The sequence below is a fragment of the Schistocerca serialis genome, chromosome 4, assembly GCF_023864345.2.
Source record: "Schistocerca serialis cubense isolate TAMUIC-IGC-003099 chromosome 4, iqSchSeri2.2, whole genome shotgun sequence".
Lineage (NCBI taxonomy): Eukaryota > Metazoa > Arthropoda > Insecta > Orthoptera > Acrididae > Schistocerca > Schistocerca serialis.
The window spans coordinates 137,269,930-137,285,588 of NC_064641.1; the positions used below are offsets into that span (position 1 = coordinate 137,269,930).

At 38.5% G+C, this 15,659-nt stretch overlaps 1 protein-coding gene across 1 annotated transcript in view; it reads right to left on the reverse strand.

The window, feature by feature from the left end:
• Window positions 1–15,659, reverse strand: part of LOC126473272 (cell division cycle protein 27 homolog) — a 226,379-nt gene that overhangs the window by 17,247 nt on the left and 193,473 nt on the right. Inside the window, exon 14 of the mRNA XM_050100226.1 lies at window positions 8,360–8,516. Coding sequence (XP_049956183.1) covers window positions 8,360–8,516 — 157 coding nt within the window. The remainder of the gene's footprint in view (window positions 1–8,359; window positions 8,517–15,659) is intronic.

Below are 15,659 nucleotides of genomic sequence, written 5' to 3' on the forward strand. Positions count from 1 at the left end.
GTCAAAGCGGTAGGTGGATCAAAACAAAATGTCCAGACACTCTGTGACCAAAATGGTACTGAAACAGAGAATGACAGACTAAAGGCCGAAATACTAAAGGTCTTTTTCCAAAGCTGTTTCACAGAGGAAGACTGCAATGTAGTTCCTTCTCTAGACTGTCGCACAGATGACAAAATGGTAGATATCGAAATAGACGACAGAGGGATAGAGAAACAATTAAAATCGCTCAAAAGAGGAAGGGCCGCTGGACCTGATGGGATACCAGTTAGATTTTACACAGAGTACGCGAAGGGACTTACCCCCATTCTTGCCGCGGTGTACCGTAGGTCTCTAGAAGAGCGTAGCATTCCAAAGGATTGGAAAAGGGCACAGGTCATCCCCGTTTTCAAGAAGGGACATCTAACAGATGTGCAGAACTACAGATCCATATCTCTAACGTCGATCAGTTGTAGAATTTTGGAACACGTATTATGTTCGAATATAATGACTTTTCTGGAGACTAGAAATCTACTCTGTAGGAATCAGCATGGGTTTTGAAAAAGACGATCGTGTCAAACCCAGCTCGCCCTTTTCGTCCACGAGACTCACAGGGCCATAGACACGAGTTCCCAGGTAGATGCCGTGTTTCTTGACTTCCGCAAGGTGTTCGATACAGTCCCCCACAGTCGTTTAATGATCAAAGTAAGAGCATATAGACTATCAGACCAATTGTGTGATTGGATTGAAGATTTCCTAGATAACAGTACGTAGCATGTCATTCTCAATGGAGATAAGTCTTCCGAAGTAAGAGTGATTTCAGATGTGCCGCAGGGGAGTGTTGTAGGACCATTGCTATTCACAATATACATAAATGACCTTGTGGATGACATCGGAAGTTCACTGAGGCTTTTTGCAGATGATGCTGTGGTATATCGAGAGGTTGTAACAATGGAAATTGTACTGAAATGCAGGGAGGATCTGCAGCGAATTGACGCATGGTGCAGGGAATGGCAATTGAATCTCAATGTAGACAAGTGTAATGTGCTGCGAATACAAAGAAAGAAAGATCCCGGATCATTTAGCTACTATATAGCAGGTCAGCAACTGGAAGCAGTTAATTCCATAAATTATCTGGGAGTAGGCATTAGGAGTGATTTAAAATGGAATGATCATATAAAGTTGATCGTCGGTAAAGCAGATGCCAGACTGAGATTCATTGGAAGAATCCTAAGGAAATGCAATCCGAAAACAAAGGAAGTAGGTTACAGTACGCTTGTTCGCCCACTGCTTGAATATTGCTCAGCAGTGTGGGATCCGTACCAGATAGGGTTGATAGAAGAGATAGAGAAGATCCAACGGAGAGCACCGCGCTTCGTTACAGTATCATTTAGTAATCGCGACAGCGTTACGGAGATGATAGATAAACTCCAGTGGAAGATCCTGCAGGTGAGACGCTCAGTAGCTCGGTACGGGCTTTTGTTAAAGTTTCGAGAACATACCTTCATTGATGAGTCAAGCAGTATATTGCCCCCTCCTACGTATATCTCGCGAAGAGACCATGATGATAAAATCAGAGAGATTAGAGCCCACACAGAGGCATACCGACAATCCTCCTTTCCACAAACAATACGAGACTGGAACAGAAGGAAGAACCGATAGAGGTACTCAAGGTACCCTCCGCCACACATCGTCAGGTGGCTTGCAGAGTATGGATGTAGATGTATTAAAGAGTACTTTCACATATTTGTAAAACTAAAGTACTAACAAAATGCCAGTTTGGTCTCTAGAAAAGCTTTTCAGCAGAAAATGCTATTTATGCTTTAAATGATCAAATATTAAATGCTCTGAATAATCTAACATCATCCATTGGGATACTTTGTGATCCGTCAAAGACTTTTGACAGTGGGAATCGTGAAAGTCTTCTAGACAAGATAAAGTGTTATGATACAAGGGGGGCAGTGCGCAAATGGTTTAATTCATATTTAACGGGAATAATGGTGAAGGTTAAAATTAACAGTACAGATAGTCTGCAGAAACCTGCTGAGGTATCAAGAATGGTATCCCACAGGGTTCAGTTTTGGGTCCCTTATTGTTCTTAGGTAGATTTAGGGAAGAGGACCAAACAGCGAAGTCATCGGTTCCATCGGATTAGGAAAGGGTGGGGAAGGATTTTGGTCATGCCCTTTCAAAGGAACCATCACAGCATTTGCCTGTAGCAATTTAGGGAAATCACGGAAAACCTATATCATGATAGCCAGATAGGGGTTTGAACCTTCGTCCTCCCAAATTGGAGTCCAGTGTGCTAACCACTGCGCCACCTCGTTCAATATTGTTCTTCTGCCACTTTATATTCATGAACACCCAAAGCCTTTTTTTTTTTTTTTTGCTGATGATATAAGTATAGTAATCACAAGCTGTAATCTGCAAATGGACTTGCACTAAATTTTGAGAAAACACAGTATATACAATTCTGTACAGTAAATGGCATTATACCATTGATAAATACAAACTTTGAACGGAAGTTTGTTGCAAAGGCAGAATATTAAAAATTTCTGAGTGTTTGCATTGATGAGAAATTGAATTGGAAGAAACATATTGATGATCTGCAGGAACAATTAGGTTCAGTTGCTAATAGTATTAGAGTTATTGCAAATTTTGGAGATAAACAAATGGGTAAATTAGCCTAATATGCCTATTTCATCCCTGCTTTCATAAGGCATCATATTCATCATTAAGAGAAAAAGTATTCATTGCACTAAAGTGTGTATCAGAAATAGATGGAGCCCACCCATGATCACCTTGCAGACATTCATTTAAGGCACTCGAGATATTCACAGTACTTTTTCAATACATATATTCATTTAAAGTTTTGTTAATAAACCATCCCAAGTCAGAAAAATAGCTAAGTGCATAGCTACAACAGAAGAAAAGATGATGTTCACTATTCTGGGTTAAATCTGACTTTGGCACAGAAAGGGGAAAATTATACTGCCACAAAAATCTTTGATCATTTGCCAATTAGCATTGAAAGTCTGACAGACAGCCAACCAACATTTAAAAACAAATTAAAAGAATTTCTGGACGACGACTCCTACTCCACAGATGAATTTTTAGATACGAAATACGAAGTAGGAAGTAGTAACGGGGGGAATTGAAAACTTACGTTAAACTGACACAATCCTCATCATTACAAAATAATGTAATGCAATGAAATACAATGAGGCTGTTCTCTGTATACCATTAGTTATGATTCGGTATGCCTGTGCTCATAGTGTGGCTTTAGTTGCCACACATCGCACTCGTGCGGGTTGTCTTTGCGTCCTTTTGTGTGTGTGTGTGTGTGTGTGTGTGTGTGTGTGTGTGTTTGCCTGCACTTGTCTTTTAATGTTCTCAAGGTATTGTGTTGCCTCCATAAGGCAGAAAATCTCTCTCTCTCTCTCTCTCTCTCTCTCTCTCTCTCTCTCTCTCTCTCTCCCCCCCCCCCCCCCCTCACACACACACACACACACACACACACACACACACACACACACACACACAGTGAATGATGTTTTGCCAGTGTGTGAATTAAATCCTGTGTAATTCTTAATTTCTGTCATTGTTGTTCGACTCTTGAAGGTAAGGTTTTTTGTTTGCTGCCAGGGTCTAATCACACTTTCTACTGTCTTTGTCTGAACCTAGTTTTTCTTAGACAAAGGCCTTTTCAAATATTTACCCATGTGATGAAACTACATCCATGAAAACTGCAACAAACTCACATTATGTTCTACAGTTAACAATGGTTTACAAATTTTACTGTTAAATGACCACAACAATGTAATTTGTAAACCATCATGAATAAGTTTGCTGCAAATTTCATGTGTATAGTTCTTTGCTATGGGTACACACTCAAAAATGAAAAGCCAAAACTAATGCACAAACCAACAAGGAGAGATCTCCAACGCTGGAATTGGCCTTTTGAGGCCATCTATCTATAGCGTCATGTAGGTTAAGGTCAAAGGTATCACAACCTGTAGCCAATCACCCTGGTGGCCCCTCGTTTGCAAGTGAATGATGAAAAAAACTTTTTTTTTTTTCCAACTGCACTGTTCTGTAGAGTAAAGGTTATCATGCAGTCTTCACATTCAAAAGGTTGTGGGTCCGTATCTCGTTCGGTGCTTTGAAACCTTTTATTTTTAAATCTTTATCAAAACGACTGATCATTATTTTTGTTCAGTTGTTCAGTTGAATGGTTTAAATGTGTTTTTTTCTTTTTTTTCTTTATTTTTAATTTCCATTCCTTTGTTATAACATTTTAATAAGCATATTAAAGTCTCTTAATTGCTCTAATTTTTTTCTTCCTCTCATTCCTTTCCCATGCAGAATTTTTGTGCATGATAATTTATTATTATTAGTTCTTTCCTTTCTTAGACGTCACGTCTGGTTAAAAAAGGAAAGTGACGCGGACCTTTATCAAGCGTGACTTCCTTTTACCTGTACGGTATATGTTACATTGCATTTAGGAATTTTCGGATAATTGAACATTACAGATTTATGTAGTTGTATATATACGTTTGCATGTAGCTGTATTGCGTTGATGTACTGGTGGATATTGTGTGGTATGACTCCTGTAGTTGATAGTATAATGTCAAATTTATCCTGATGCCACAAGTGCCTCAGCCAGTTGGATGTATTTTTCAATTTTTTCTCCTGTTTTCTTCTGTATATTTATTGTATTGGGTATGGATATTTCAATTAGTTGTGTTAATTTCTTCTTTTTATTGGTGAGTATGATGTCAGGTTTGTTATGTGGTGGTGTTTTATCTGCTATAATGGTTCTGTTTCAGTATAATCCGTATTCATCATTCTCCAGTACATTTTGTGGTGCATACTTGTACGTGGGAATGTGTTGTTTTATAAGTTTATGTTGTAAGGCAAGCTGTTGATGTATTATTTTTGCTACATTGTCATGTCTTCTGCGGTATTCTGTATTTGCTAGTATTGTACATCCACTTGTGATGTGATCTACTGTTTCTATTTGTTGTTTGCAAAGTCTGCATTTATCTGTTGTGGTATTGGGATCTTTAATAATATGCTTGCTGTAATATCTGGTGTTTATTGTTTGATCCTGTATTGCAATCATGAATCCTTCCGTCTCACTGTATATATTGCCTTTTCTTAGCCATGTGTTGGATGCGTCTTGATCGATGTGTGGCTGTGTTAAATGATACAGGTGCTTGCCATGTAGTGCTTTCTATTTCCAATTTACTTTCTTCGTATCAGTTGATGTTATGTGATCTAAAGGGTTGTAGAGGTGGTTATGAAATTGCAGTGGTGTAGCCGATGTATTTATGTGAGTGATTGCTTTGTGTATTTTGCTAGTTTCTGCTCGTTCTAGAAAGAATTTTCTTAAATTGTCTACCTGTCCATAATGTAGGTTTTTTTATGTCGATAAATCCCCTTCCTCCTTCCTTTCTGCTTAATGTGAATATTTCAGTTGCTGAATGTATGTGATGTATTCTATATTTGTGGCATTGTGACCGTGTAAGTGTATTGAGTGCTTCTAGGTCTGTGTTACTCCATTTCACTACTCCAAATGAGTAGGTCAATATTGGTATAGCATAAGTATTTATAGCTTTTGTATTGTTTCTTGCTGCCAATTCTGTTTTCAGTATTTTTGTTAGTCTTTGTCTATATTTTTCTTTTAGTTCTTCTTTAATATTTGTATTATCTATTCCTATTTTTTGTCTGTATCCTAGATATTTATAGGCACCTGTTTTTTCCATCGCTTCTATGCAGTCGCTGTGGTTATCCAATATGTAATCTTCTTGTTTAGTGTGTTTTCCCTTGACTATGCTATTTTTCTTACATTTGTCTGTTCCAAAAGCCATATTTATATCATTGCTGAATACTTCTGTTATCTTTAGTAATTGGTTGAGTTGTTGATTTGTTACTGCCAGTAGTTTTAGATCATCCATGTATAGCAGATGTGTGATTTTGTGTGGGTATGTTCCAGTAATATTGTATCCATAATTTGTATTATTTAGCATGTTGGATAGTGGGTTCAGAGCAAGGCAGAACCAGAAAGGACTTAATGAGTCTCCTTGGTATATTCCACGCTTAATCTGTATTGGGTGTGATGTGATGTTATTTGAATTTGTTTGGATATTAAGTGTGGTTTTCCAATTTTTCATTACTATGTTTAGGAACTGTATTAATTTAGGATCTACTTTGTATATTTCCAATATTTGTAGTAACCATGAGTGGGGTACACTATCAAAAGCTTTTTGGTAATCAATGTATGCATAGCGTAGCGACCTTTGTTTAGTTTTAGCTTGATATGTCACCTCTGCATCTATTATCAGTTGCTCTTTACATCCTCGTGCTCCTTTGCAACAGCCTTTTTGTTCTTCATTTATAATTTTGTTCTGTGTTGTATGTGTCATTTATTTCTGTGTAATGACTGAAGTTAATATTTTGTATATTGTTGGTAGGCATGTTATGGGGCGATATTTAGCTGGGTTTGCTGTGTCTGCTTGATCTTTAGGTTTCAGATAAGTTATTCCATGTGTAAGTGTATCAGGGAATGTGTATGGGTCTGCAATGTAACTGTTAAATAATTTAGTTAGATGTGAATGTGTTGAGGTGAATTTCTTTAGCCAGAAATTTGCTATTTTATCTTTTCCAGGGGCTTTCCAATGGTGAGTAGAATTAATTGCTTGGGTGACTTCATGTTGCAAAATTATCACTTCAGGCATTTGTGGTATCATCTTGTATGTATCTGTTTCTGCTTGTATCCATCGTGCATGCCCGTTATGTTGTACCGGGTTTGACCATATGTTGCTCCAGAAGTGTTCCATGTCTATTATGTTTGGTGGATTGTCTATTTTAATGTGTGTGTTATCTATTGTCTGGTAAAATTTCTTTTGGTTTGTGTTGAACATTTGGTTATTATTATTATTATTATTATTTACTGATTCTCATTTAATTTCTTCCTTTTTATCATCTTATATTTTCACTAATGTTATTGCATCCTTATTTTTATTCTTCATTTTGGAGGAATTTTGTTTACATCTTCATCTGTGATTTTTTGTGCATAGTGCAATAAGAATTTATGTTTTAATGTTTATATGAAGATTGCCATCCAAAAAAATGTATGTCTTGTAACGAATAATACAGTTTTGACATCACTGCTTAGTCATTACGAATATATTATTTTGTCTTTTGTTTTGTAACTGATAAATTGGTATTCTCAAATGTCCAAATATTGTGATAGATAAATAAAAATAATGAAATTCACATGCACAAACAATCCAAGTGAAAAAAGAATGACAGAAAGAGGAAATGAGAGCACCTGAAACAGTTAATATGCTGATTAAAATGACAAAGCCATAGAAATTTAAAAAAAAATACATTTAAAGCAGTTAACTGAAAAATAAAAATAAAAAATGATCGAAGTCATTTCGATAAAAGTTTAAAAATAAAAAATTCCAAAGCACCGAACAAGATGTGAACCCGCAACCTTTTGGATGCGAGGACCGCATGAGAACTGCTACACTACTCCAACAATCTGATTAACTTTACTATTATTAAAGCTGTACGGCATCACATCAAATTCTGATCCTCCCCTGCCCCGTCTATTACTTGCAAATGAGGACCCACCAGAGTGAATGGCTGCAGGGTGTGATACCTTGGACCTTAACCTACATCACCGTGTAGATGGTTTCAAAAAGTTGATACCACTGTTGGAGACCTCTACTTTTAAGAAATCTTATTAAAATATATGGCCTAAGTGAAAAATGTCACCATTGTTCAACAAATTTATGACTGTGGTACCCACTGTGAAGAAAGTGTCTTGCATATCTCTATGTAAGACCCACTTATCTACCTAGTGACTGATGACAGAAAACTTTTTATCAACTTCCTGAATAAGAGGACGGAAAAGAGCAAGTTTCTTTGGAGCATCCACGTACTACTATTGATAGGCCATAACCTTTTCACCACTGCGAAGAATATAAACAACAGTATACAGAGAGGTGGTTTTTTTTTTTTTTTTTTTTTTTGCTGTAGACAAGTGTATAAGTAAAATTTGAACAATGTAGCTACGCTTTTGTACTTGAGCTATTCATAGTGCACATGCAAATGAACATCTGAGTGTATTCGTGCATATGTGTGCATTCATGAGATTATATCTATTACAAAAACCAAGTTGTACAGAAACTTCAGAGCGAAAATTTATTCTGGTAACAAGTTATAGTGTTCAAATTCGTATTTATGGGCTTGTCTACTCAACCTACCATGCTGATGTGCGACTTACCATATTCTGATTCATTCAACTGAAACTGAAGATAATTATAAAATAAAAAATTGTGAAGAGAAGCATAAATCTTATGAAACCTACCCATGTGCCTAGTAGCCTCAAATTCTTCTTCCAAGTTTCGATAAACAGGTGGATCTATGCTTTCCTTAATTTGGCTATTAGCACCTTTCGGGTCCAGGTCCGTGGCCCAACTGAAGTGCATTAAAGCTAAATGTGTATTACCCAGTTTTTTGTGCACCTGAAAAAAAGATTTTCAAAAGATGATAAAGTGAACGCAACAACACAAACTGGTTACTGTGAACTGAAAGAATACTGTCAACAAACAAGCAACAATTGGAGAACTATTCCTGCAGTATATACGAAATAAAATACAAATCTGAAAGAATTTGACCAAAACTGAAGCCAAATGAACTCTTTACTCCACTTCTGAACAAGAGTGGTAATATTAATGGTCATATGAATTCAATATTCTAGCAAAACTACTAAAATAATTCTTAATACTAACAGGGTATAATAATTTTAAAGGCAGCAATGAGAGATTTTAATTTGTATCACTGTTTTCGTTTATTTCTTCCATGTAGTATTCTTAGTCTTACATGAGGACTAAGAGAATTGACATCGTAAGATTTATCTCCTTTCTAACAAAACAGTCTTTGTAATCTGTTTATCTGCAACATAATACTTAAAGTAACCATTGGTACAAATCATATTTTACCACAATCCCCTGTTAAAAGGTGAACAACAAATTAATGACAATTGTTACAATAAGAAATTTAACACCTCAAACTTATGTGCAGTCCTGTCGGCAGGTATATTGGACGTTACGAAAGGTCTAACTTTTATTAACTTTTCATAAGCTTTTGATCTCACGAACCCTGTGCTAACTTGGGGAAGCTGGAAAACTGCAAAATTTTGACGCACTAATTTTTTCACTCTAAACTTTTTCCCCTCGTGTCCATGACAAAATTCACTCAGACCTTCCTTGGAGAGATAAAATATTCTACAATTTCAACTAGTCAAATGAACGTTTGCATCAGATACTTGTCTAAACACAGAGCTTCTAAGGAACTGTAAAATTCTCAAATTATTAACAAAAATAGCAGTGTAATTTTCACTGTACATTTTTTTGGAAGAATACAGTAGGTGCTTATAATACTCAATGCTAAACATCACCAAGAACCACCACCCCCTGCCCTTCCATCAATGGGCTGCTCATTTCTATTAAGGCCACGTAACAGTGGTAAGATCACAGGTTTCTAACTGGTAGGTGCTTCTAAATTGTCAAAGTTTAACAACTGCAAGAATACCTCCTTTGTAATACAATGTCATTTCTTACCAGTCAAATGTATATTTAAAAAATGAATATTACTATGAATTAATAAATGTATAACACAATACATAATCACATAAAAAACTCGCCGGCTTGACCACTTTGGTCCATACGGCAAGTCAAACTGGGTATCAGCTTCTTCCTGTTCAGCAAAGATATTGTCATTTATGGTTTCTGCATTGTTGTAATCCCTCCTAGCCTCTTCCTTATTGATGTCTAGCATGAGTGAATTCTAACATTCATGACCACAACAATGTTTGCAAATGGCAGAGTGTTGGAGACTGCTTTTTTTGAAGCTGCAGCTCCCTATGCTACTCCCTTTTGTACATTTGTAAGAAATAATACTCAGTAAGGAGCCTGGAGCCGTATTTTTTGTTGTTGTTATGTGAACAGGGATAAAACTCATACAAGATACATCAACACAAACTTACATTGCTCAAAAAGTGCATGAAGGGACAATTTGACTTCTCAAGAACTACCTCTATAACTGCTATAGTTCTTAAAACTCTAAAGCCTGGGAAGGCACCAGGAGGCAACAGAAACCAGAATTTCTTCTGCATAATGGGAAATACGCAAAAAGATGGCTGCCAGATTTCTTCTCTCATATTATGAAGTCTGGCTCAGTCCCACAAAAAATGAAGCAATCAAAAATCATAACAATACTCACGCCCGACAAGGCACCAGATCAGCCTAAGAACTACCGCCCAGTCACATTGTTGAGCACTATTTATAAGTTCCTTGAAATAATTCAATACAATCGCATTAGTCCACTAATCTTTCACAGCCTTCCTCTTGAGCAAGGTGTATTCCATCCAGGACACAGCTGCACTGATCAAGTCTTATCTTTACATTTATTGAAGCAGGATCCCAAATGAAGCAGAAAACATGATCCCAAATGAAGCAGAAAACATCAGTTGCTTCTGCAATCCAAGTGTAGCATAAGATACAGTTTGGAGTCATGGACTTCTTTGTAAATTATTGCATCTTGTCCCATGCAAATGGGCAACTAAACTAATTGATAACACGTTAACTGGAAGGACAGTTACCGTAACAACAGAATGTAAAGGATGAGCCAGACAATAGGGGATTTTACTTTATTATATGAGCCTCAAACCGTTAACTTCATTTTTCCATTACGGCCAAGCCACGGCCGGCAGTGTTAGCTGCCTGTAAATTCTTTCGTCCCACGGTCTAGCAACAAGAAGTCAGCAGCGACGAAGGGCACCTTGATCACGCGCCTCTCTCGTGTGCTTACGAGGTAACGCCGCCCCAGGCGTCGCTTGGCAGGCAACGCTCTGGAAAGTTCCATGCCGCCCACACGGTTTGCTCGGTCCTGACCAATCAGGGCGGAGGAAGCCGCGTGGTGCGTCGAATATACCCGGCCGCCCGTCGCCGGGCCCGCTTCTTCTTGTATTCTTGCTCACCCGCGAGTCAGATGCGCGCCCTGTAGCATTGAACATCTCCCGCTTCTCCCGGTTCTGCGGCACTGTGGACTTAGTTTTGGCAGACAACAACTTCCGGTAGCTTCGCGAACAATGTTCGCCAAATTGTAAGCTCTGGTTCACCCTCACCTCCCTAGGCCTATGTAGCCCCGTTCAACATGCTTTAGCCAATAAATGGCCTTTCTCTAAAAATTACCCTATTAATCCATGACGCCCACCGCCTGCCCATACGCCCATCCTGTACAAGAAAAAGACACTAGCTGCCCAAAAGTATCGAATAACAGTTTGCCACAGGGATCTGTCCTTACTCCTCTCTTGTTTAATCTACACACACACACACACACACACACACACACACACACACACACACACACACACCTCCACCAAAGTCCAGAAAGTTTGGCTATGTAGACAACTGGGCAATAGCTACCCAACACAAAACTTTTGAAAGAACTGAAGAAAAGAAATCCTAACTTCTGATCTACACATCTTAAGCCACTATTCCCGCAAATGGAGGTTACAACCAAACTCAAATAATACAGAAGTTTTATTTTGTCATCTCTCCAAAAGACTGGCACACAGAGCCCTAGATGACTATTTTGAAGGAGACAATCTTCATCATAATATGCATCCACAATACCTTGGGATCACATTAGATAGGACACTATCTTTTAAGAGCACTTGACATGAACATCTGTTAGGCTCCAAACCAGAAACAACATTCGCCATAAACTCTGTGGCTCTCGTTGGGGTTCGTCAGCGGACACACTCCGAGCATCAGCTCTTGGTTTGGTATACTCAGCAGCAGAGTACTGTGCGCCTGTCTGGCTTAATAGTCCACATGTAAAAAAGAAGTACAACTTAACAAGGTCATGAACATTGTTAGTGGGTCAATACGATCTACTGCCACATACTGGCTACCTAACTTCAGCCACATTCCACCTCCTGATATCAGACGGAAGAGTGTGCCACTGCGTGAAGACCAGAAGATTGCTAATAACACCAACCTTCCAACAGTGGGCGACTTATTCCCTGTGAATCGAAAAAGACTAAGATCAAGACATCCCACTCTCTTCGCAGCCAGGACTCTCATGGAAACTGAATTCAATCCCAATGATGGCAACAAAACGGTTCCCCACAATGCCTGAAGCTGCTCTACATCCAGAAGAAACCTCTGGATTCGATTAGCCTCACGCAATTTAGACTACCTTGAACCGCATCCGATGTGCAGACACACTCTACAAGCGAGGCAAATCTTCATCCCCATCCTGTGACTGTGGTGGGGAACAACAGACAGATGCTCATGTTGTATCGACATGTCCTGCACATGCCTACAAGGGTCCTTTCACAGTGATGGGTGATGTTGCAACATCACAAGAAACCATTCTCCTAGTTCAGAAATGTGGCGCGTTATGTTTGGCCATTAAAAAATCCAAGGGTTTTTCCCATATACGATTCTCACATTCTTCTTCCTTTGTCCATGGAGATGGAAGTAGTGGCACTCTCACTCGCAGTGTGAAGAGAAAGAATATCCTGTCGACTGAATTTGCATGATTCTGACGAGTATAGAATGCTGGGAGAATTATCACTCCCATTCTTCTGGAAATAGATGTTATTTTGGGAAGAGGCTAACGTTGTCCGCAATCCAAAGATATCTAAATATTCATCTGTGATGGTAACACTTTTTGAATCTTCATCTGTGATAACAGTATCATAGTCAGCAGCTGTTGATAGAGTCATGTTCATTATCGCCATTTCAGACAATAGCATTGAAATGAAGTGCCTTTTGTTGGTGTCTTTTGATTATTAAAAATTCTTATGATTCTGTAATGGCAGTTGTTATGGAGAATAGTAATTCTGTTTGCTATTGGGTGTTCTGTTCCGACTATGGAGCAAGAATGTGAAGCTCGCTTGCTTGGTGTCACTGTGTGGTTCGGTAGATTGTGAATTGCGATGTTTCCTGGAGATTGTGAAGTTATTGGTGTTGTTTGTTTATCGTATGGTGAGGTCCAGAAAATTTAGTGTGTTGTCTGTTCCTGTTTCTAATGTGAAGTGAATTTTTTGGTGCAAGTTGTTCATTTCGCGCGCGCAGGCGCGTATGTTATGTCATTGATGTAACAGCACCAGTATATAACTTAGTATTTTTTTTGTTTTGTTTTATTATGTGTGAAGATCCTGTCCTCTAAAATGTTCATGAATATGTTGGCTAGACTGATAAAGCGCGCGCGCACGCACACACACGCACGCGCGCGCGCGCACGCACACACACACACACACACACACACACACACACACACACACACACACACAGAACGGCTACACAATGAAATAAACAACTTACACCCAAAAATTCACGTCACATTAAAAACAGAAATAGATACAACTCTAAATTTTCTCAAAGATTTACAAACAAAAACCTGTAATCAAACAATTATTTACAGGAGCTAAGCAGAGGAAAATGGTTACAAGCCTCATATGATAGAGAAATTAATGCAACAAATTTGTAAACAGAAAAGGAACAAACACACAGCACATACACAAAACCTTACACCACACAGAACAACAAGACTTACAAACAATGACCACATGCAAGACACAACAGTACAACAAAACGCACACAAAACAAAATGGCACATACTCACCTACAATAACAAAATTGTCCACAGTATAGGCAACTTACTGGAGAAACAGGGACTTCAAATACAAGACAGGACAGATAACACAGCACAAACGAACTCAGAACACAGGAGACTCCCACAGATAGCACATTTGCTGATTACTTAACAGCCCATAACCAACACCTAACTTCAATAGCAACAGACTTTGATACTGAAATCCAGCCACAGCTTATGCCACAAACTGACAACAGAAAGAATTTCTATGTTCAGAAGGAAAACAAGTTTTAAATGCAAACACTACGCTCTGTAAAGGAACATTATTTAACATACTAAAGAAACTTTACAGAAAGGACAACACAAACACCTAAAGAGCTTAAACACACACACACACACACACACACACACACACACACACACACACACACAGAGAGAGAGAGAGAGAGAGAGAGAGAGAGAGAGAGAGGGGGGGGGGGGATGTAAACAAAATCTGAATTCGGTGTCAAACACTCAGGAACAAATGAATGTCAAGGGGGTTAGGACACGCAACAATATTTTGCGAAGTGCAAAGGCGTTTGCAAAAGCAGAATTACACAAAGTACATTGTGTGTGTGTTCAGTGCCCTCAAAACGCAAAAGGAGGAGGATCAGTCAAAACAAAACGTGAGTAATAACAAATATATACGCAAAACATTTTACAATTCATTTTTTAAAAAAAATCAAGGGATGTATTAACTTGCTGACAAAATTCACATTTACATCGTTTGGTTTGCATATGACAAGCTATCGCTGCAGGATGCCATACAGATGGTCCTGCAAAACCATATAATGTAACATCATAGTAAGAACAAAAACAAACAAAAACAATCTTTAGTCCTCAGTTTGTTAAATCAGTAACAACTTAAAATATATGTTCACTTTTTATGGTATTCAATAAACAAAACCCACTGATAGTGGCACAGAGAGGACAAAACATCAGAATAAGATTTTCACTCTGCAGCAGAGTGTGCGCTGATATGAAACTTCCTGGCAGATTAAAACTGTGTGCCGGACCGAGACTCGAACTCGGGACCTTTGCCTTTCGCGGGCAAGTGCTCTACCAACTGAGCTACCCAAGCACGACTCACGCCCTGTCCTCACAGCTTTACTTCTGCCAGTATCTCGTCTCCTACCTTCCAAACTTAACAGAAGCTCTCCTGTGAACCTTGCAGAACTAGCACTCCTGAAAGAGCACTTGCCCACGCAAGGCAAAGCTCCCGAGTTCGAGTCTCGGTCCGGCACACAGTTTTAATCTGCCAGGAAGTTTCAAGACAAAACATGTTTGTGTAACAATAAAAAACAGTGTTTTTGCAAAAAAGGTGGAACCTATATCCAATAATAAACAAAAAATTACATTAATAATAGGTACATAATGTTCCACTAAAGAAACGAAAGCAAACTGCCAAAAGAATATTGTTACAAATTCCAAAAAGTCCTTTTACATGTCAGAAAAATGTTCTCCCATTTAACAGTCTCACGAGTAAACAGTTGAACAAAAATTTATCAGTGGGGTTTGAACGTGGGACCTCTGGTATGATGACCACACGCTCTACCAACTCACCCACATGAGAGTCACAAAACACTTCATAGGTATGTGCTTCCTGTGCTCCTTAGTTATGGTGTTACTTCTAATTACCGTTTACACATGTTCTGCTGGGTGACAGTATATATCATTAATTAAATAAATGTTTTAGTTGATACTCTATCGACATACAATGTTTGGTACTGATCTGAGTGGCTTACATCTGGAGGTTTGGGTGTCAGTGAACATCTCTATTTGTTTACAAAACTGGGGAAGGCATATCAAACCCAAAGTCTACTGCCACAGCAGTTATCTACCATGTGTCAGCCATCCATAAACCTTCATCACTGTCATTAGGATCTGCTCTATGGTCACGCCTGATCATATGCCTAGACAGAATTCAACAGTACAGCGAATACTGAAGTACCCTGAGC